The following is a 22,692-nucleotide window of genomic DNA, read 5'->3' as shown; positions in this document are numbered from 1 at the left end:
TTAAGGTTCTCTTACCCGTAGTATAAATGATAATGAAGAACAAGGCTTTCACTGTAATCATGGAAATGGGAAGAAGTACAAGCTACAGAGTATTCAGGTCCAACATCCCCTTCTACAAAGTTAACCAAAATCATTAGCAGCTATGAGAATCACACACACAAATCTCTGCACTGTGAGCCATCGAAGTAGGATTCTGTTGGTGAGCTACTGCAATGTAAAAAATTTGATGCCTCCATATTTTTTATAACAATATTTCATTCTTGTTTCTGTTAGCAAATACTGCTATGGGAACGTGAAGGTGGCAAAAACAAATAAAAAGACAATGGTGGAGAAACTAGGAAAAATTAAGCCCTTTTTATAAGATTCTTATTGTAGGGTAATATTTGTATTGGAAATCAGGAAATTATCATTATAACCGAAAAGCTTAAGATGAGTATTGAGCGTATCTCTTGATTCCCCCCACCCCCCAATAGTTATTAAAAACATGAAAGTGAGTTCTAATTCTTTGTACACATTTCCTACTATTTTAATGATTTAGCATTTCTGCAACTCCTGTGATCATGTGACTGATGGGGGCTGTGCAGGAGTCCTTTGTTAGATTCTTGTGAATTTCATGTTTTCACTTTACCTGGTTTTCAGGGTCTTTAGCAGTGGAATATATCACTCTGGAAAAGTGAGCTTTGTAACTTTACCTGGTGCATACCTTGTAACTCTGGCCTTGTACCCTTAAATAGGCACATGAAGACAATCGAAGCCCTGAGAAAGCAGAGGGAGGAAAGGCTGCAGAGCTATAGGAGAACCCGCAGTCTCAGTCCACAAAAGCATCTGAGCCTGTTGCAGATGTTGGACACAAACCAGCGGGATCTGGATCTCCCCAGCAGACGCCGAGAGTACCTGCAGCAACTGAGAAGAAATGTAGTAGAAAATACTAGGTAGAGACATGTAAACTTCAGCTTTGGCAACCCATGCTGCCCTCAGGTGTACATGCACAACTCCCATTTTATTCACTAAGGTGAACAGTGATGTGTCTGTGGTAGAATGAGCACTTAGATTCTCCGGTGGAATGCCAGATGTAGAAGTGGTGAACTTTGGGGCAGGAGAGTTGTTTATTATTCTCTTCTAGAGAAGGCAAAAACTTTCCATACAAGTTTTGGTCCATTTGATTTCCCTTTTCAAACTATTAACCTAGAAAAGATTCTCATGACTTAGGGAAAACTAACTTTTCCCCACTGCAAAGGAAAATGCCACATAGTTCATATCTACGTAGTTTTAATTGATAGTCTAAAGCAGTAAACCATGGACTTATTTTTGCACATGTACAATGTTTAGCAAAAGACTTTCTCAGAAGCAAAAGCAAGATTCCACCCCACTTATTATGAATTACTCACCAACCTCTCCTTTCACTCCCCACTCAAAAAGCCAAAGAAGAGAGATGGGTTTTGCATTATGCTCTAAATATCAACAAACTTGGGCTCTGTCAGAACAGTGAGAGAAGTGAATTCCAGAGTCTAAGGGCTCTCTGCTGAGAATCCCAACGCCAAGTTGTTTGAATTTAGAGACTGCCCCAGCTGAACTTTACTGCCCTGATGGTAGATGGGGAGAGAGGCAGTCTAATAGATAATTGGGACCCTTGTTTTACTGAGCTTAATAGATCAAAATCAGCACCTTAAGTTGCTCCTGTATGTTAATAGGATGTCACAGAGGTGTAAGTATTCTCACTGTGATGAATACTAGACATGCACCCTAAATCCAATTTTCAAGCTCAGCGGTTGTGAGGCCTGCAAAGGAGATGTGAATGATGTGGTGATTGCACAGTCTGGGAACTGGGGACAGCACGTGGGAAAGGATAAGTGATGCAACTTGTGCCAAGGCTTTCCATGTGCCTGTGAGAAGCTTGTTTCAGAGATGATCACTGAGTTGACTCATTGTGGGAGTTCCATGCTGCCCATTGAGAGAGAATTAGAGGTGTGTGTTTGCGGGGGAGGGGGAGAATGAGGGGATAACCAAGAAGCAAGAGGGGGCATAGTGGGGTGATGAGATGCGGCTGTTATTTCAGTAGAACATGCATTGCTGAGTTTTGTTACTGCTGCAGATATAATTCTTCTTCACACATAATCATACATATTGAAGATTTTGTATTTAAATAAAGCCCGAGGTGACCATGTGTGTGCATTTTTCTTTAAATCTTCAGGAGGGAGGAGAGAAGCTGGGTAGCTATCCAGAAGCTCTTCCATGAAGCAGGGAGAGACAGTATTTTTTAGGAATAATCCTGTTTTCCTTATTATGAAGTTCCTTGTTCAGTGTTGGAAGAAAGCAACTCTTTCTGTGATTCTTTACCATTGTCCCATGGCATTGTATCAGACGTTTCTTAGTGTGTCTTTTCCCCACCCCCAATCTTTAGAGTCCAAGAACCAAAGAGGAAGATTATCCAGTATCCTTCAGAGATTGAACTGCTACTCCGAGACTATCAGAGAGCACGAGAGGAGGCCAAGACTGAAATTGCAAGAGCAAGGGACAAACTTCGGGAGAGAGCTGAGCAAGAAAAGAGACGTATACGAGAGCAAATATTTTCTCATCTACAGAAGGTGAGCATTAAATTACTGTAGTGACTGAACTGTTTTGCATGACTCATGTTAATGCAATTTCTTTCTTTTTTAAAAAAGTAACTGTGATGGTGATTAAGCCCAAGGCAGATCTTTTTCTTTAATTTTGCCTGTTAAGGAGGCAAAGGTAATAAGGAATAATCTTGTTAACTTGTATTTAAAAACAAACAACCCCACACTCATTTACTGATGGTGCTTCTGGACTATCTTTGTGCAATAGTGTCATTTTATTGACAATATGCCAAGACTCCTAAGCTTCACTCACTGTATGAGAGGACATCTTTAAGCCACGAGTGCTGGATATTAATGCATGCAGCGACTCTACTGATATAGGCTTAATGTGGTTGAATTCTGTACGTTAAAATGACAAGATGAAAAGAAAATCTTTCACCATCCTTTTTAGTCTGCTTCTCTCTCTTTCCCTTTAGTCTGGTGTGTGTGTGTTTGCCTCTTCCCTTTGTTTTGTATTTTGTCACCCTTCCTGCACATGTGAGAATTTTGTTGGGTTTTTTTGTCTGACTTTGGAATGGTACTATATTACCTTCAGGTCACTCCGCCTAATTTGTGACCATACTTTTCCTATAGCAACTGCTTTGTCACCTCTTATGAGCAGAAGCTGCAGTAACCCTCTGAGACATCCCCCAGGGTACAATCTGGACCGTTGAACAGTGGTGTTGCCTTAACTCACTAACGTGGGGTGCCTTTTCCACTGCTTTGGGGTCAGAACAGCTAGGCCTGCTCACACATCCTTCAGCATGTAAATTCACTCCCAACTAAATACATGAGCACTCTGACCAGTCACTCATGAATTACATACAGGACAACACCCGCAAGCTCTCTAATACCAGTCATGTTCCCCCAGAAATGTGTATCCTGTACTGTCCAGCACACTACTGAACAATGCCCGCTCACAGAAAGTCTGTCATTTCATCAAAGTAAAATGATATGTGCACCAGCCTTGTTATCCCAAGTGGAGTTTCCCACACACTTGAATCCAAACTCACTGGTTAAGATAAAACAATAAGATAAGTTTATTAACTACAGAAAGATAGATTTTAAGTGATTACAAGTGATGATGCATAAAAGACAGGATTGGTTACAAAAGAAAATAATATTCAAAAACCAGTCGGAGAACACTTCAGTCTCTCTGGTCACTCGATTACAGACCTAAAAGTGGCAATTCTTCAACAAAAAAACTTCAAAAACAGACTCCAACGAGAGACTGCTGAATTGGAATTAATTTGCAAACTGGATACAATTAACTTCGGCTTGAATAGAGACTGGGAGTGGATGGGTCATTATGCAAAGTAAAACTATTTCCCCATGTTTGTTCTCCCCCTCCCTCCCCCTTCCCCCCGCTGTTCCTCTGATGTTCTTGTCAACTGCTGGAAATGGCCCACCTTTGATTATCACTACAAAAGGTTTTTTCCCCCTGCTCTCCTGCTGATAATAGATCACCTTACCTGATCACTCTCGTTACAGTGTGTATGATAACACACATTGTTTCGTGTTCTCTGTGTATATAAATCTCCCCACTGTATTTTCCACTGAATGCATCCGATGAAGTGAGCTGTAGCTCACGAAAGCTTATGCTCAAATAAATTTGTTAGTCTCTAAGATGCCACAAGTCCTCCTTTTCTTTTTTTAAAAGAAAATAAGAGTAATAGTCAAGCTAATACCTAACTTAACAAGCTAGGTGAACTTAAAAGCAAAGATTTTGTGTCACCATACACTGTTGTAAATTTCATAGGCTGGGTCTCGTTTCAGTCTGGAACCACTCCCCCCTTAGTTTAGTTCTTTGAGAGTCATTGATGTCATGAGCAGAGAGATGAGAGGAGGAGAGGTGAAGTCAAATGTTTTTCTCCCCCTTTATAATTCAGTTTCTTGTGCTAGAAACATCCTTGCTGAGTCATGGTGACACACAGTCCACTGTGGACGTGAGGTTTGAATCATCCCTGTGATGAAATGTAAATTTCTTGTTTACACCTTCCCGTTGCTAGAGAATGGCTGCTTAAGCTGGTGATAGCTCTTTAAAACCTGGCTGGGATACCAGTGAGTCCTTGTCTCTGAAAAACTGATTTGGCCCTGCCTTTCTAACTATAGAACATGTTAAATCAGTGTTATACAGTAGAAACGTATAAGTTTACATACAATGTTGATACACATATTTTACCAGGACAGTAATGTTCAGCAGATTTTGAGTTTTCAAATGATATCTCACAAGGCATACCGTGTACAAAATTTATCATAGTCTTGTAAAAGTGGTGACCATAGTATAGACTGTCACACCCTCTTCTCCTATGTGACAGGTAATTCAGTAGTCTGTCACTTCATTGCCTCTGCCTCGTTTAAAATGCTAAGCAGTCAGTAGATAACTGTGCATCGGCCAAATCAATCTCAGCTTCTGCATTATGGAAGTCTGTGAAAGTTCTTCATCTGAGCTGGCAAACTAAACTTGCAACTGCCTTTCTGGTGAAAAAAACATCCAAGGGTTTTTAGTATTTTCTTGTCATCAATTAATTCTATTTGTTACTTTAAGGCTCACATAAAGTAGTTACAGCTAAAGTAAAATCTTCAGTCCTACCACTGAGTTATGTCAAGGCATGGACTCGCTTGAAGAGATGCAAAGAGGAATAATTGGAATTTCAGGGAGATTGTTTTTTCTTCCCCCCGCCCCCGCAGCAAATCTGTTGCTGGTTTGACAGCCTGGAAACTTGAAATTCTTTATCTAAAAAACAGAAGCAGCACAGGTCATGACCATTCAGGGTTTCCCCAGCTTGCCACACACTTGACCTGGAGTGCCACATGAATGGTTTATATGGTCATTCAGTCTTCCTGGTCTATACAGTCTTGAAATTCCTGCAGAATTTGCCAACTTAAAGAGCAGTTATCAATGGTTTGCTGTCAAACTGGGGAAACTGGGTGCTGCATGGGTTCATCGTGAGTCCGGTACTAATCAATATTTTCATTAATGACTTCAATAATGAAGTGGAGAGTGTGCTTATAAAATTTGCTGGATGACACCAAACTGGGAGGGATTGCTAGCTCTTTGGGGGTTAGGATTAGAATCAAAACGACCTTGACAAATTGGAGACTTGGTCTGAAATCAACTAGATGAAATTCAGTAAAGACAAGTGCAAAGTACTGCACTTAGGCAGGAAAAGTCAAACTCACAGCTTCAAAACCAAATAACTGGCTAGGTGGTAGTACTGTTGAAAAGGATTGGGGTGGGGGGGGGGGAGTGTTATAGTGGAACACAAATAGAAAATGAGTCAACAATGTGATGCAGTTGTGAAAAAGGCCAATATTGTTCTGGGGTGTATTAAGAGGAGTGTTCTATGTAAGACACGGGAGGTAATTGTCCCGCTCAGCTCAGCACTGGTTAGGCTTGGCTGGAGTACTGTGTCCCATTCTGGGCTCCACACGTTAAGAAAGATGTGAGCAAATTGGAGAGAATCAAAATAAAAGCAACAAAAATGATAAAACGTTTAGAAAACCTGACCTGTGAGGAAAGGTTAAAAAAAACTTAGCATGTATAGTCTCGAGAAGACTGACTAAAAGGGAGTGGGGAGCGGGGAGACCTGATGACAGTCTTTAAATAGGTTAAGGGCTGTTTATTAAGAGGACTGTGATCAATTGTTCTCCATGTCCAGTGCAGGTAGAACAAGAAGCAATGGGCTTAATCTGCAGTAAGGGAGATTTAGGTAGATATTAGGAAAAACTTTTGTACTATAAGGATAGTTAAGCACTGCCATTGCAGGGGTCTCAAACATTGGTGCACCTCCCCTCCCTTCTATTCTCTGCCTGTGGCACATAACCATCTAGTCTCTAGTGGGCTGTAATACTGTGGTCTCATTTCAGTTGTTGAATTTACTATGTGGGTGGTGTTGGTGGCCTGTGATACACAGGAGGTTGGACTAGATGATCTAGTGGTCCCTTCTGGCCTGAAACTCTGACTGTGACACTGGAATAGGCTTCCAAGGGAGGTTGTGGAATCCCCATAGTTGGAGAACAGGCTAGACCAGTGGTGGGCAACCTGTGGGCCGCATGCAGCTGGGCCACGAAACAGTTTGTTTACGCTGACAGTCTGCAAGCACAGCCACCTGCAGCTCCCATTGGCCGGGAACGGCAAACTGCGGCCACTGGGAACTGCAGGTGGCCAAAGTAAACAAACTGTCTCGCGGCCCGCCAGTGGATTACCCTGATAGGCTGCAGTTTGCCCACCACTGGGCTAGACAAACATCTGCTGCGCAGGGGGTTGGTCTTGATGACCTCTTGAGGTCCCTTCCAGCTGTACATTTCTATGCTTCTAAGAATCAGGGTGCTTGTTAAGTGTTAGGAGTGGTGGTATTTTTTTTTTTGTTATGTGAACAGCCACTTACAGAGAATTGGATTTAAATCACCAAATAAGATCACTCCTATTTTATTTGGCAGAGCTACTGTACACTCATTTATTTGGCTAGATGCTAGTGAAGGTAGACGACTCCTACTTTCTAGTATGTTTATAACACTGTGGTATCCTTCACAGGAAGAAGCGAAGCTGAAGACACTTGTAAGCACAAGCACTTTATGTACAGATTCCAGCCTAAGTCTTTCCTCTGGCCCAACATCTGGTTATAACAGCAGCAACACTGCTACTTACGCTGCAAGTAAACTCGGCAAACAAGAAGCACTGGTAAGAGCAGATTGCTGACAGGTTGTCAGTGAGGGTAATGCCTTTCTGATTTTTTGGTGGTGAGAGGAGGGATGTAATAGCAGAAGGCTTTGTATTGGGGAAGGTTAATGGTCAATCAGGGCTCTCAACCTGTCAAGGTCCTAGTGTATGGCATGCTCCAAAGATGTTAAATGTGGATCACCACATTATAACCGCAGAGGAAGATGACTGAAATGATTAGTCTTCACTGCTTTAATATGAACCAAGTTTTGTATGACTTAGAGTTCTTAACAGTAATGCAGTGTCTTGAAATCGAACAAGCTAAAAGTTAGATAACCAGAGCATTCTGAGAGCAAAGTGAAAGGAAACGGTCTCCCGAAACTAATATGTAAATACCAGCATTGTAAAGAAGGTTTCAGGCTATAAGTATAGTATTTGTTTGATTAAGTAATTATATTTCTTTCCCTAGTCCTCACTATAAACTATTTTTGCCCTCTTTTGAATAACAGATTTATCCTGGAAGTGCAGATCTCCCAAGAGGAGATGCAAGAGGTCGCTCAGCTGTTAGAAATAGTCAACTTTATGTGTTGGAGCAACTACAAAAGAATTCAGCATGTGGTAAGTGAAAAAAAATTATTCTTAAATTGGGATCCACATCATTAATCTGTATGGATTTATTATCTATGCAATCATCCAATTTTTATTTGATTCTACAGTTTTGATGATATCTTGCTACTATGCATCTTCAGAAAAATCTTGGCTACCAGTGTCCAGAGTCTAAGGTGGAATTTATTGAAAACTAGAATAGGATTTATTTATTTATTTATTTATTTATATTTCCACAGAAGTTAAGAGCCCCAATCTTGAACCAGAATCTCATTTTGCTAGGCACTGTACAAACAGGTTCATATGAACCAGTTCCCATGTTAGTACTTTGATATAGGTAACAAAGCAACATATTCAGATAGGAGGACCAGAGTATAAATGCCTTGAAACAAAGAAGTCTGGGGCTAGATTTTCAAGTGTAAACTTGCAAATTGCATTATACACACACACATTGACTTGTGTGCGCAGCTAGTTTCCTAGTATATATGTAGTGATACCCTTTAAACTATACTGCAACTTAATTATGAGTAGGTGGAGATTATAAAAACAAGATGTGTATCACTAGTTCTTGCAGTCCCTCCTATCTTGCCTTGCTTACATTTATGTGATTGAGTGGTTAGAGGATTAGGAGTTAAATGGGTTTTATTCTCAGCTCTGTTACTGATTTACCTCTTCTGCTTGAATCTACCCATTTGTACAATGGACCTAATAATACTTATCTTAATAATACACACCTGTATCACAAGAAGCTCTATCTAAGTGAAAAGTATTAATAGTCTTTTGGTTATTTCTGAGCTATCAGCCCTTCTTGATTTTAATCTTCAGTTACTGATTTTGATTGACATTATCCAATTTAGATTTAATCCTGTCTTTTTTGAAAAGCTGCATGGAGCGAAATCTTTTTCCCTAGCATGCTTTCTTACCTTGTTAGTTTCCAGTATTAGATTGGGGCATGAAAAAATCTGCAACTGTGTTCTCCTTTAGTTGTGTAGGCCTAGCAGATGTCAACACAGTACTTCCACTGAGCTTTCATGACAGAAACAAGTATTTTTAAAAGAAGTGAAGTCTAATGTGGGCTAAACTTTTTGTAGTAGAATTCTGCTTCAGTGTATCTGCCAGCTCATGAGTAGCTCTGCCCGCTACTTATTTCTTTAAATATTTTCAGCAGCATTAGGAGTGCATTATGCACACACAGTGAAACCAGCACAAAATAACACACACCCCCTCTCCCAAAGGGTGAGATCATCCCAGAAAATCCTGCCATATTAGGCCATAGCCTTAGGTCTGGACTAAATTCACAGAGTGCAAATCAGGGTAGTGTGGAAAGGAGCCTTAAATTTCTCCTTGACACTGCCCAGGTCCTGGTGTTGTGTCTGCATGATGACAGTCCCTGTGCTGTTCTAGAGCTTCATGAGGGCTACTGTAATTTACATCTACCTTTAACAGCTGCAGGTGGATCAACATACAGACCAAGATTCTAAAAGTGGCTATTTAAGAATAAAGAAAAGGAGTACTTGTGGCACCTTAGAGACTAACCAATTTATTTGAGCATAAGCTTTTGTTAGCTACAGCTCACTTCATCGGATGCATCCTGTGGAAAGTGTAGAAGATCTTTTTATACACACAAAGCATGAAAAAATACCTCCCCCCACCCCACTCTCCTGCTGGTAATAGCTTATCTAAAGTGATCACTCTCCTTACAATGTGTATGATAATCAAGGTGGGCCATTTCCAGCACAAATCCAGGGTTTAACAAGAACGTCGGGGGGGGGGGGGGGGGGGGGGGGGGGGTAGGGGTAGGAAAAGACAAGGGGAAATGAGTGGTCACTTTAGATAAGCTATTACCAGCAGGAGAGTGGGGTGGGGGGAGGTATTTTTTCATGCTTTGTGTGTATAAAAAGATCTTCTACACTTTCCACAGTATGCATCCGATGAAGTGAGCTGTAGCTCACGAAAGCTTATGCTCAAATAAATTGGTTAGTCTCTAAGGTGCCACAAGTACTCCTTTTCTTTTTGCAAATACAGACGAACACGGCTGTTACTCTGAAACCTGTCATTTAAGAATAATTTCATTGAATATATATGTGGAGTGAATCATGTGACAGATGTTTCAGAACTGGATAGATGTCAAGATAGTCAGTTTTAAGGCCCAGTTACCTTTGCAGTCTCTTAAAAAAAAAAAAAAAAAAATTCAAATGAGCATTTTTGTGCCCTTAGTAACTTGTACAGAAGTATACATTCTGTTGCTATAGGAAGTGAGATGCTGAAGAACCACCACCTTCCCCATCACTTTCTGTTCCAAGAGTAAGATGCACTTCTTTGCCTTTGCTGATATAAACTATAAACACATCGCACAGCACTCACATTATTTTGAAATATCCACATTCAATTTTCCTCTTGAGAAAGCTGCACGATAGTAGTCACATTGCTGAATGTATTACTGTGAGGTACTTGGGTACCACGGTGCTGGAGATGGTATAGTACCCTGAATAGAATATTTTTTCTCTCCATTTCAAAGACTTCTCTAACTTCTTCATCCTCCACAGAGAGCAGCAGAGTTCAGTCACCACTTCCATCTGCTAGCATCAGCCATAGGGTCACTCATGGACTAACTCTTTCAGTCAGCTCCTCTCCTACAAAAGAATACCAGGATTTGTCCAAACACATTTTGGCTAATGCTACAACTGAGGTGAGTAAATGAGCATGGTCATTATTTATTTCTGTATTTCCTAACAGTGTGGCAGGTTTCCAACAACACACTGTCTGGAATATCTGTTGCACTCCTTGTCCAGCTATCTAGAAAGCCAATTTGACCATGACAGCTCACTGTGGCCTGCCCTTTTTAATGCTCACTTGTATATAAGGATGCTCAGAGAAACTGAAATGGCAGAAGTGAAGCAAGCCAGGTTGCAGCTGTGGGGTTCTGACTGTTGTGTATTATTTAGAATTTTAAAATAACAACCAGATGGCCTACATTGGTGAGCACCATAATGGCGAAAGTTTGGCGAGGGCAATACGGTATAGTCTTACAGATTTTGTAACATGCTTGTTCTCAACCATTCCAGGCAATTGTACAAGTTTACCAGACTTAACCCTTCATTGTAGCACTATAGCTGACCATTTCAACATCACTGGGATGGGGATTTTAAACTAAAGCTTTTCTCCCCAAATTTCAGTTAAGTTTTAACACTGTGCTAAGGATACATACAGTATACTACGTCCAAAGAATTTCTAAGCTGTCTATCCATCTTGGTCTCTTCTGTGAAAGCACTCTGCTTTCTGCCCAATTAATGCTTCCTGGCTTATTGACCAGGCTGTATCCAGCATGACTTGAATGTGTGTACGTACATGCGTGTCTGTGTATGTGTATGTATGCAGAGGGTGGGAGAGCCAAACTTGACATGCCTCTGTTTGGAATCACACTGGGAGAACATCAGCTGTGCTCCAAGCAGAGAGGCAGTTTTATACTGTCCTGTCAACTCTCCCACAATTGGCAATGGGGAGGTGTGGTCTTACCACTGTGGAATGACTGGATATATACACTTAATTCATACATAAACAGTTAAGGCTTGCTCTTCAGCCTGGCTGAGACAAACTCTGGTACTGCAAGACAGGTGCACACAATTTATAGATCAGGCAACTCTCCCTTGATTACATCTCTGAATTGTAATTTTTAAGGTTATGGCGGCATGTTCAAATAACCTGAGGAACTTTTACAACTGCCAAGCAGCAGCTGGTTGGAAGTAAGTGTATGCCAGATGTTTTCCTTTTTGGGGTGTTTGGACACACTTCTATGTTGTCTTTAGTGCAAATACCTGAAGTGTGTCTTTTTTCTTTAGATACCAGTGTACAGAAAAAGAGGTACTGGTTTATTACAAAGTCTTCCCATCAGCAACTAAGCATGGGTTTTTGGGAGCTGGAGTGATTGAAAGACCTCTTCCCAACGTGTGGTGCATGGTGAAAGACCCTGGCAAAAGGCATCTGTATGACAAAACCATTAACACAGCTCGAGTACATAAGAAAATAACGAGCCAGATTCAGCTGGGTGAGTTATCAATTGGGATTGCTGTGTGTAAGGGGAACTTTATGGCAATTGGTTCATAGCTGTCTCTGTCCTCTGAAGAATGTTATCAATTCCCACTGCTAGCCATTTTATCAGAAGAGGTGAGGCTGAAAAGGCAAATAAAGAATAAATGGAACCTACTTCAGTGAAAATCCACATCATAAACAGAACAACAGACCTATGAAGTGAGATGCTTTTGGTAAATACCCACTCTGACCCTGTACCTGTAGGGCCAGATCCTCAGATGGTGTCAATTTCATGTAGCACCATTGATTCACAGAGACCCAGGATCTTTTGAACCCACCTCTTAGAGATGATAGAAGCTCAAACAGTAAATAAAGGAGACAGGTTCACCCTTATCTCAGACAATCCGTAATGAGGAATTTCAAAGCCAGAACTTAGGTGTTACTTTAGAATGTTACTTGTGTTTTAAAAAATTCATCTTATTGTCAGTGTGCCCAGAATATTCAATATTTTATTGACCCAATGTAATATACTGGCTTCTAAAGAAACACTGAGCTGTTTGGAAAACAAATTGTATGCTACTTTTAAAAATACATATTATTACCTCTTGGAAGACCCGTGGAACTGTTGTTGTTAAATATTTGTCTGTAGTACTACTGGTGTGCATGGCTTTTGACAGAAAAAATAAAGACATGGGCTTGAAAATCTGTAACAAGGGGCTTTTTAAATAGCTGATGTTTTACTCATTACAGTTTCATGTCATCGACTTCTTAAGGAGCTGGCTTTCCCCTCAGTTCTAATCCATAGACTTGTCTCAACATTTCTGTTGGACAGAGTTCTGAACTCAATCAGCAGTGGCAGAAACTGTAGAAATTGGGTGCAATAGGCTGTCTTTTGCACTAGTCTATGTTACTTTTCAGCATGGACAAGTTAATATACAGTCATTTATAAGCTTTGAAAGTGGAGAATTGTACAGATGAGGAAGTTTCTTCTAAAGAGGAAACATTCAAAAGCATGTAGCTGTGTATTGTTGCTGTAGTGTGATTGTTTTCACCCACCCCCCTCCTCAATTTCTTACAGTATATTTGGTGAGTGATACTTCATTGTGTTACCTAAAGCAACCACGAGATTTCTGCTGCATCACCGTAGAGGCCAAAGAGGTAAATTTATCAGTGCTTTCCAAGATGTAGCCTAATCTAAATTGTTTCAGGTTACTGTTCAAGAAAAAGATGGGATATGGGGAAGAGGGTCCACAGTTGTACACCTTTATGAATTAAGTGGGAAGAGAGATTTGCTTGTGCTCCTGGAATCCTTATTGTGGTTGAGAGTTCAGATGCTGACTCTCAAATTCTAACCCGATTCCTTATATTGCAAGGTAGATTTATCAGAACATAACAAAATAACGCAGGTTGCATCCTGAACAGCGTGTGGCTGGTATCTTTGGAAGTTAAGTCTGTAGAATACAAGGAGGAAGATTTTCCAGATGCACAATGTAAAATGCTTTGGCAACGAACAGCTCTGGTATGCATCTGGAAGGAGTGAGCAGAGCATGGAGGTGCTGCTTGTTGGCCCAGCACAAAGATTTTATACTTCTATTGATATGGGAACATGGTTTGTGGAATAACCCAGCATAGGGAGGATGCCAGAGCAAAGATGCAAGGAGAAGTATTGCCATTAGGATTGTTAAAGAACTGTAGTTCAAAAAACTTCAATATTCACAACTGAAAGTAATGCATCAGTAAAGAGAGCAGTGTATAATACCTGGAAATACAGCAGATTTTATCTCTCACCACATTTGGAGCGAAGAATGCCTGAAGAATGACCCTGAGGCCATTACAATAAATAAATTATTATAAAAGTAAACTAAAAACATCTAGTAATGTTTCATAGATTCCGAGGCCAGAAGGGATAATTGTGAGAATGGTTATGTGATCAGCTGCCCATATCGTGTGTCAAGAATTTATTGAATTTCAGGTTGTTTAGTTAAAGAACAGACTTTAACTTTAAGATACCTTTGTTAGTCAAAATATAATTGAAAAACACATAAGTTTATATGATGCTGCTTACAAACTTTAATAAATGAAACTTAATACAGGTCCTTTTATCAATTAGTAAATCAAGTGTATCTGAAAATAAGTTACTTGAATGCTAGGGCCTCAACCAAATGCAATTTAAATTTAGGTTATGACTTAAAATGGAAATGTCAGTTCAAAATGGCCTTCCTAGATTATTCATAGCCAGGGTTCCTCTTTAGAGACTCACACACTAATACCAAGTATACACTTAGGCTTCAGTCCTGCACCACATTTAAGCACGTGAGCAGTCCCATCAACTTCAGTTGGGCTACTCAAATGCTAAACTTTAAGCATGTGCTTAGTGAGTTTCTGGACTGAGACAGTAATGATTTAAACTAGCTTTAGTTTCTCTGCAGATTCACCAGTAGGTATAAAACTGTAACCTCTAACCTTAACCTACTTCAAGTTTTGTCACTTTATTATTTAAAAATTTGGTTAAACTGCTCTCAAGGATCTACATGGAGTCTTAGTGTGCAACAAGTACTAGCTTGCCATGCACTAACTGGCTGTGTGGACCTTGCTTCTGCACACCAAAAGTTGAGTAGTATACTTTGATATACGTCAGGCTCAACGGGTAGTGATCAATGGCTCCATGTCTAGTTGGCAGCCGCTATCAAGTGGAGTGCCCCAAGGGTCGGTCCTGGGGCCGGTTTTGTTCAATATCTTCATAAATGATCTGGTGTGGTGTGGATTGCACCCTCAGAAAGTTTGCAGATGACACTAAACCGGGAGGAGAGGTAGATACGCTGGAGGGTAGGGATAGGATACAGAGGGACCTAGACAAATTGGAGGATTGGGCCAAAAGAAATCTGATGAGGTTCAACAAGGACAACTGCAGAGTCCTGCACTTAGGACGGAAGAATCCAATGCACAGCTACAGACTAGGGACCAAATGGCTAAGCAGCAGTTCTGCAGAAAAGGACCTAGGGGTTACAGTGGACGAGAAGCTGGATATGAGTCAACAGTGTGCCCTTGTTGCCAAGAGGGCCAATGGCATTTTGGGCTGTATAAGTAGGGGCATTGCCAGCAGATCGAGGGACGTGATCATTCCCCTCTATTTGACACTGGTGAGGCCTCATCTGGAGTACTGTGTCCAGTTTTCAGCCCCACACTACAAGAAGGATGTGGAAAAATTGGAAAGAGTCCAGCGGAGGGCAACAAAAATGATTAGGGGACTGGAACACATGAGTTACGAGGAGAGACTGAGGGAACTGGGGATATTTAGTCTACGGAAGAGAAGAATGAAGGGGGATTTAATAGCTGCTTTCAACTACCTGAAATGGGGTTCCAAAGAGGATGGCTCTAGACTATTCTCAGTGGTAGCAGATGACAGAACAAGGAGTAATGGTCTCAAGTTGCAGTGGGGGAGATTTAGGTTGGATATTAGGAAAAACTTTTTCACTAGGAGGGTGGTAAAACACTGGAATGCATTACCTAGGCAGGTGGTGGAATCTCCTTCCTTAGAAGTTTTTAAGGTCAGGCTTGACAAAGCCCTGGCTGGGACGATTTAATTGGGGATTGGTCCTGCTTTGAGCAGGGGGTTGGACTAGATGACCTCCTGAGGTCCCTTCCAACCCTGATATTCTATGTGGTAGCAGACAGACACCCTATGGCAACTTTGCTGAGGAAGGCTAGAGCTGTATACATTCACACCCTGGCTGGCTATGCACTAAGACTCCAGGTAGACAAGCCCTCTGTATGCATGCATGCAGTTTCCTGTTAGAAGTAGTGCTACACTGATCTGTTATAATAAATTTTCCAACCCAGTGGACTTAACTTGTTGTCTTAATTACTTCTAGGTATCTAAAGTATAACTGCTTAGTGAAGAAATACAAAATAGAAATTATACATTTAAGTCATCTATAGGTTTTCACAATCAGGCCCTTATTTTAAAATAACCCCAAAACACCCAGTTGTCACTTGGGTGGAATGAAAGAAAGCCACAAATCTGTTCTAGTGGAACTAGTAGAGTTTATACTCCAGCTCATTCTGAGAGTTTGCAATAGCTGAGCTCTTGAGTTGGGTAGAAACTTCAATGCAAAGTAACACATTCTTCCACTATCACAGCTAGAGCTGGTTGAAAAGTTTAAATAAAAAATGGCCTATTTCTAAAATGAACAATTTTGATTAAAACTGATATTTTCAAAATTTTTCACTGACTTGAACTCTTGGTTTTTTGTAAATGGAAAATGTCTGTAATCATTTTGAAAAAACGAGAAAGTGCTCATTTTGAAGCTTCAAGGTTATTTCTTTATTTGAACAGTTCCAATCTGTATTTCAGCTGCAGGAGATTGTGGCATCCACCAGTTGGTTATTATAAGTGTCTTATCAGAGGTTGGCATTCTTGTCCAGGTTTCTCCTTCTGCTTTCACATTCTATAAAAAACTAGGTTAAGCTAACATTTAAGTACTACAGTATTTATGTATGAATCACTGCCTCCAATAAACTTGTTCTCCTACCACAGCACATGGTGTTGTTTTACCTTTAAAATGTATCACACAATTTATATTGCTTGTGTTAGGACTGTCTCTTAACAGATTGAGCTGTCTGCACTGGGAGGTGAGTGAATTTAGCTAACTATTGTAGGTGATTCAAACCAATGGGACCTTATGTTGTAAACAGATTGTCACTTTTCTTCCCTGTAGCCAGAGGGAGGTAAGATTCTCTGAGAGAATCCCATCACAGGTAACAGGATGCACCTCAGAGCATTTTTTGTTCATTAAATGAATGGGCATGAGCTGGTTGAGGCATTGCCTTTGCTCAGGACTAATAGGTATTAGCATCCCCTTGGACCAGAATTTGTCTCAGTGTACTGTGTCTGAACTATTTCCGCTGTATAACTTGCACTGTGCCCCAAAAGCTTGCAATTTTTGTCTTCTCTGCTCTAAATAAATAACTGTTTTTGGCACTCTATCATATGCAGGAAAACTTGTCGATTTTAGCTATTCAGTCCATCTATGATGAGTCCATGCCTCGTCCTTGTAAAGAAAGGGTACGAGGGGAGATTCTGCCAAGTGCTTGGATATTGGAACCTGATAGAGTAAATGGAAAAGACGTCACCAGAATCATTTACATGGCACAGGTGAGAGATTCCATGCAAATATTTTGATTCAGTTACACATCCAGTTGAGTCTAAGCATTTTCTGATGTCACCTAACCCATTTCTGCAGTGAGAATATTATACAAGTAAAATTAACATTCATCTCAAGACTTGCAAAGTGCTCATACTAATATATTATGTTGACAGATTTGAAATCATACTAAATTCAGTGAGATCGCTACTTTGTTGTGAACACAATGGTTGCCTGATTACAAGAGAGACTTAAAGTTCCAGTCTACGTTACATATTGGAACACTGTTTAAGCTAGTATGGAGACAATCATGTCAGGGCACCTGATTCCATATGTAGTATAGACAGACCCCTTTATTGATATTACAGCATCTAAAGACTGGTTTACACAAGGTTTTGTCATGTGTCCCATATCTTAACTATTAGATTTTTAGTGAGCAAAATCTATACAGCACATACTTGCAATGTGCTGAGCTCCAGTAAGTGCCATCTGCCTAGGCCAGTGGTTCCCAGACTTGTTCTGCTGCTTGTGCAGGGGAAGCCCCTGGCAGGCTGAGCTGGTTTGTTTACCTGCCATGTCCACAGGTTCAGCTGATCGCGGCTCCCAGTGGCCATGGTTCGCTGCTCCAGGCCAATGGGAGCTGCAGCCACTAAGTCCCTCAGCCTGCGCTGCTCCCATGGGCCTGGAGCAGTGAACTGTAGTCCCTGGGAGCTGTGATCGGCCGGATGCGGCAGGTAAACAAACCAGCCTGGCCCGCCAGGGGCTTTCCCTGCACAAACGGTGGAACAAGTTTGGGAACCACCGGTCTAGGGTTAGAAAGGTAATGGTGTTTAAGTCAGTCCCAGGATCCAAGGTTGTAGTTTCCACTCTGCTAATGTGTGTCTCAGTTTCTCCAGCTGTAAAAATGGGTATACTACTTTCCAAGGTGTCAGAAGGATAATTAACAGTTTTGAGAGCCTTCCGTAAAGGTGACTTTATATGCAAATTGTATTTATTTGTGTGGCTCTGCAACTGAAAGTAAACAATCACCACAACAGTCTATGTATTTTCTTGCAGCTATTATAAACAAAATGCCAGAATGTATAAAGAATGAGACTGAAACTAATACAATGCCATTATGCAAGACCTCATTGAGAGTATGGTGTTCATTTGAGCCCCTATCTCAAGCAGAAGGGGACAAGAGACAGGTGATGAGAGTATAGGAGAGACAAAGTACTAGCACTGTTTTGAGAGGGGTTGCAGGAGGAGGTTTACAAATAAAGTTAAAATAAAATTAGGCTTTGCTCTTACAATACAAGAACAAGGGGGCAATCAATGAACCTGACAGTAATTTTCCATTTCACTTTTACATTTGTTATCTATCGTTGTCCCAGGATCATTAGTATTATGGTGCCAGCTACAAGGAAGCAAAGAATTGTAAAACTCCCTCCCCTGTTGAGTGAGAAACAGACTAGGGAGTATTTAAAAGAGACGACCAGATCCCCCTCATTTCAATGAACTATGATACAGGAGTTGTGTTATGCTCTTCACATCCAGACTAATCCTGTATGTTAAAAGTAAAGAGGAAATGTACTGTGTAGTTGTACTGTTATGAAGCTTAATTTTTTTCTACTTAAAGAACTTTTCATCCCTATTTTTCAATGGTCTGTTCTAGTGTATAATGCTCTCCACATATTTAATATAAAATCATTGTTTACAGTAGTTTCAGTGTATACGGCATAGTTTGTCAGAGCAGCTTGTTCTCATGAATGTGGAGCTCACTTATTAAGCAGTTAATTTGTAGTTTGATTTATAGCTTGACTTTACATTTGCTCAAATCATACCCAAGCACTGCAGTTGATTGTCTCTCTCATACAACACCAGTATGAAGGAGGCAGGCTTAATTTTATCATACCACTTTTTCTTTGTATTTCTTCATTATTATTTGTGGCCTGTTGGCACAGGACTATAACTTGTGTTTACTGTGTACTTACACCATTCAGCCATTAGAAACCCACACTGGAAAAACTGTCTTGACTCAAGAGCACTCACAAAAACCCTTCTATTTTAATTTCTACAGGTTGATCTTGGTGCCCCAGCTATCCCTGCACGGCTTCTGAGCTCCATTGCTAAGCGGCAGCCTCTGGTGATTGCTAGACTAGCACATTTTTTTTGCTAGTTAACAACAAAACCAGACACATTGTTACAGTGGGAGAAAGCAGTGAAGTAGCAGGGAACAGATGTGAAAGTCTTTATCTTCCTCACAGAAAAAGTAAAATTTTGGCTTAGAAAACATTTTCAATCATGTCCCTCTTCAGAACTGGAGATGAGAAGCCACAGGCTAACCTGCTCTGTGCAAAGCTATTACTGAAACAAACACATGGAAGATTAACAGCTCCAGGAATCACTGTTCAATGTTCCTGGGGTACCTGTCCTTGCCCAAGGTAGGTCCCTCCCTGCACGTGCTGTTCAGTAGTGGGGGGAAAGTGCTGCCTGTAGAAAATCTGTCAGCAAGCCCTCACCTTGCAGGCAATCTGCCTGGGTGCAAAAGGCAGGTTACAGCCATTTCAAAGTGCAATCCTTCCAAGACAAACACAGTAATGAAAGAGTATATCATGGCCAGAGGCATGATAGAGAAACAAATCTGTTGTCAGATGCTACAAGAATGATCTTTACAGATGGAGGCTTCATAATAAACATTGTAGATAAAGTCAGCTTGCCCACCTGGAGGAGTTCTTAATCTTGGCAGGGTTAAAATGTTAACAGCATGACCATTCTACCCCCTGCTTGAATGAAGATCTAGATCCAGTATATCAAATTGTCACTATTCAGGAACAGTGGCAAGAAAAACATACCTCAGGAGACAGTTTATTCGTGCGCTACTACACAATCATCGTAATGCAGAATTAGGTGCTTTGAAGTGGAGAAACCAAGACTAGGGAGTAGAACTGATGATTCAAGTTGTTTCTAGAATTAAAATCCTGCAAACGTGAAAAGTTTAGCTTTGTTCTGACGGCTGTTTGTTTCTTTTTCTCACCTGAACCAACCAGGTTCTCTAGTTGTTAAGGTACAGAGCATTCCTGTTCATAGTTCCCTTGAAGCATTCCAAATGGGCTCATAACTGGGAGAAAATCTCCAGCTGAATTTTGTCTGAAGCTCCTGCTTTAAAATTTTATATACAGAAAACCCTCTTTCTATAAAATTGTCATATCCTTTTAAAAGAGTTACCCGAAACCTAAATCCTTACTATAGCAGAGAACCATTTAAAATATACATTAGGGAGCAGATGCCAAAGATAAGGGGTAAAGGTCCACGCTGTCCAAGGTAGTACTGCACTTTAAATATGATGAATGGGTATCTATAGCAAACATCCATCTTCAACAGCATACCAAAGGCTGGTTGTTTAAGTTAAGAAAAACAGCCATGATTCTCTCCCCTCCAGTCTAGCCTTCAGATTCCAAAGATAAACTGAAGGCAGACTTCAGTGCAACCCACTTACTTCACTGAGGTTGCACATGCCTAATGGGGCAGAATTCAGTCCTTAAACTAGATACCTATTTGATCTGAATATTTTACTTAATTTTCTGAACCATCTGACACACATCTTTGTTCTGGTGTGACAGGGATAAGTGATTGCTTAACACCTACTCACCACAGACAACCACTGTTGAGTTTACTTCATTAAACACTCACCTGCCAGAGAAAACAAATTACAGAAATAGCTTTCAGCAAGTGACAAACCCCTGCACTGCACTCTAAAAGGGATAACAACCCATTTCCTTCTTTCCACCAAAAAAAAAAAAAAAGCCATTGTGTATGGATTTGTTACTTGGGGGTGGACTTTGTAAAGTGCAGGGAGCAGAACTCCTCCTCCAAGTACCCCAGAACCCTTTGATTCAGACTTAGCAGTAGCTACAGCACATTGCGAAAGGTATGAAATCTTCATATAACCCATCAAATATTTGCTGTTTAAGTGAAAGGTTTGCTTGTTTTCCATTATTTTGAACATGGCACTCTGTTAATGACAAAGCAATATTTTCAAGAACAACATCTAAAAGGACTCAAGGAGGTTAACAATGACAGTGCCTATTGAAAGATAATGTCTTATTGTACAGTGCATCAGATGTTTATTTTTATAAATGCATATGTTTTTTTTCTATGTTTACAAATTAAGTTATTTTTATATGCTGATGAAGCTAATTTTTATTTTTACTAGTATCCAATTAATATAAGCTTTTTTTTAAATACAGTCACCCATTGATACAAAATAGCCCTATTTATACAAATGTTTTCTTTTGCAAATATAACAACGTTTATGGTACTGTTAATGCGTGGGATTGGTTTGTTTAGAAGAAAAGTAGGGAAAAACAAGTACATCAGCTAGCTTTTATCAAGACTAGGCAAAAACTTCCTGGCAGTATTTTACTATCATTATAGCAGTAAATTTGAATGATACTGAATCAAACCAATTGTACTGTATCTCTTAGCCCATTTCGCTCTCAACAAGGATTGCTATTTTCATATCCGCAATAAATGGTATTTTCTACATAGAGAGAAAACTCCTCAAGCGACATTCATTGTCTTGCTGAGTAGACATAGCATGTTGAGTCAAGACATTTTCAGCCCCTCACAAAATGTGATTTAATGGTCATTAAAATGATTTAGAAAATAACAAAGGCTTAGTTAGTTGATTAAAGATTAGGCCTTCCATAACACCCTCTAATGCGGAATTACCTATTAACTTCTATAATTTATCTAATTCTCTGTGAAAAAATACAAACAGCACAAGACATCTGCAGTTCCTTCAAAGCATTATAGCAGCTTTTTCCATACAATTCAATGCCTAGCAGTTAATTTGGAGATAGTGACATCAGGAGTATAGCACTGAGTCTTGTTCAGACTTCTCAAGATCTGCTGTAGGGTATCAATCTAGCTACTCCCCAGGTGGTCAGCTAGATTTTCACTTTTTTGGATGGCAACTGTTTTCTACAGAAGGGGAGGGAAAGCTTCTAGCTACTGGGATGAGTGCTCCCAACCTCTCACCATCAGCAGCAGCCAATAAAGAATAGGCATAGAGCCTGCAATGCTTGTGTAGAGACAAGTGGAGAGGGAGAGAGCAGGACATTCCTGTGCTTAGACAGACTCAAAGGAGGCAGAAGGGGCTCTTCCCATGAGAAGCATACTTCCTCCTCTCCCCACAGTACCTCATTCCAGAGGGATTCACTTAACTCTGGTATTCTACTTGGTGTGTGTTCAACTGACCAGTCAACCACACTTCATTAGGAACTAGAAGTATGCAATCAGGCAGCAGCAGTGCAGTACTGTTAAATGTAAACTACTAAAAAAAACCCTTTCCTTTTTAAAAAATGACATGGTAAAGGAACTATTTCTGTAAATGTTCAGTTGTAAACTTTTGAAAGAATATTTCAGAGTTATGAACAGCCTCCAGTCTTGAGGTTCTCTTACAACACTTAAGATGAGGGTCCAGCTTTCAACATAATGCTCAATGTGCTGTAGGGTATCAATCTTAACTACTATGGGTGATTTGCTAATTTATTTACTCAAACTGCAGAAGAACTATATGTACCCCACTAGCAAGCAGACTGAAAATGGAAAGTCTGTTACCTGATTTCTTTTCTAAGCCAGGCCCATCACAGACAATTAGGCTGTGCCTGTA

The 22,692-nt window shown here is 40.4% G+C and overlaps 1 protein-coding gene across 1 annotated transcript in view; it reads left to right on the top strand.

The window, feature by feature from the left end:
- STARD9 (StAR related lipid transfer domain containing 9) overlaps positions 1-21,548 on the top strand; it is a 200,271-nt gene extending 178,723 nt beyond the window's left edge. The window contains exons 25-34 of the mRNA XM_074955639.1: positions 735-932; positions 2,402-2,585; positions 7,132-7,278; positions 7,767-7,875; positions 10,410-10,552; positions 11,542-11,606; positions 11,703-11,908; positions 12,971-13,050; positions 16,889-17,047; positions 19,096-21,548. Of these exons, the coding sequence (XP_074811740.1) occupies positions 735-932; positions 2,402-2,585; positions 7,132-7,278; positions 7,767-7,875; positions 10,410-10,552; positions 11,542-11,606; positions 11,703-11,908; positions 12,971-13,050; positions 16,889-17,047; positions 19,096-19,194 (1,390 nt within the window). The 3' untranslated portion in view covers positions 19,195-21,548. The remainder of the gene's footprint in view (positions 1-734; positions 933-2,401; positions 2,586-7,131; positions 7,279-7,766; positions 7,876-10,409; positions 10,553-11,541; positions 11,607-11,702; positions 11,909-12,970; positions 13,051-16,888; positions 17,048-19,095) is intronic.
- The last annotated feature ends 1,144 nt before the right edge of the window (positions 21,549-22,692 follow it).

The sequence above is a fragment of the Natator depressus genome, chromosome 6, assembly GCF_965152275.1.
Source record: "Natator depressus isolate rNatDep1 chromosome 6, rNatDep2.hap1, whole genome shotgun sequence".
Lineage (NCBI taxonomy): Eukaryota > Metazoa > Chordata > Testudines > Cheloniidae > Natator > Natator depressus.
This window is presented reverse-complemented; position numbering and strand designations above follow the sequence as displayed.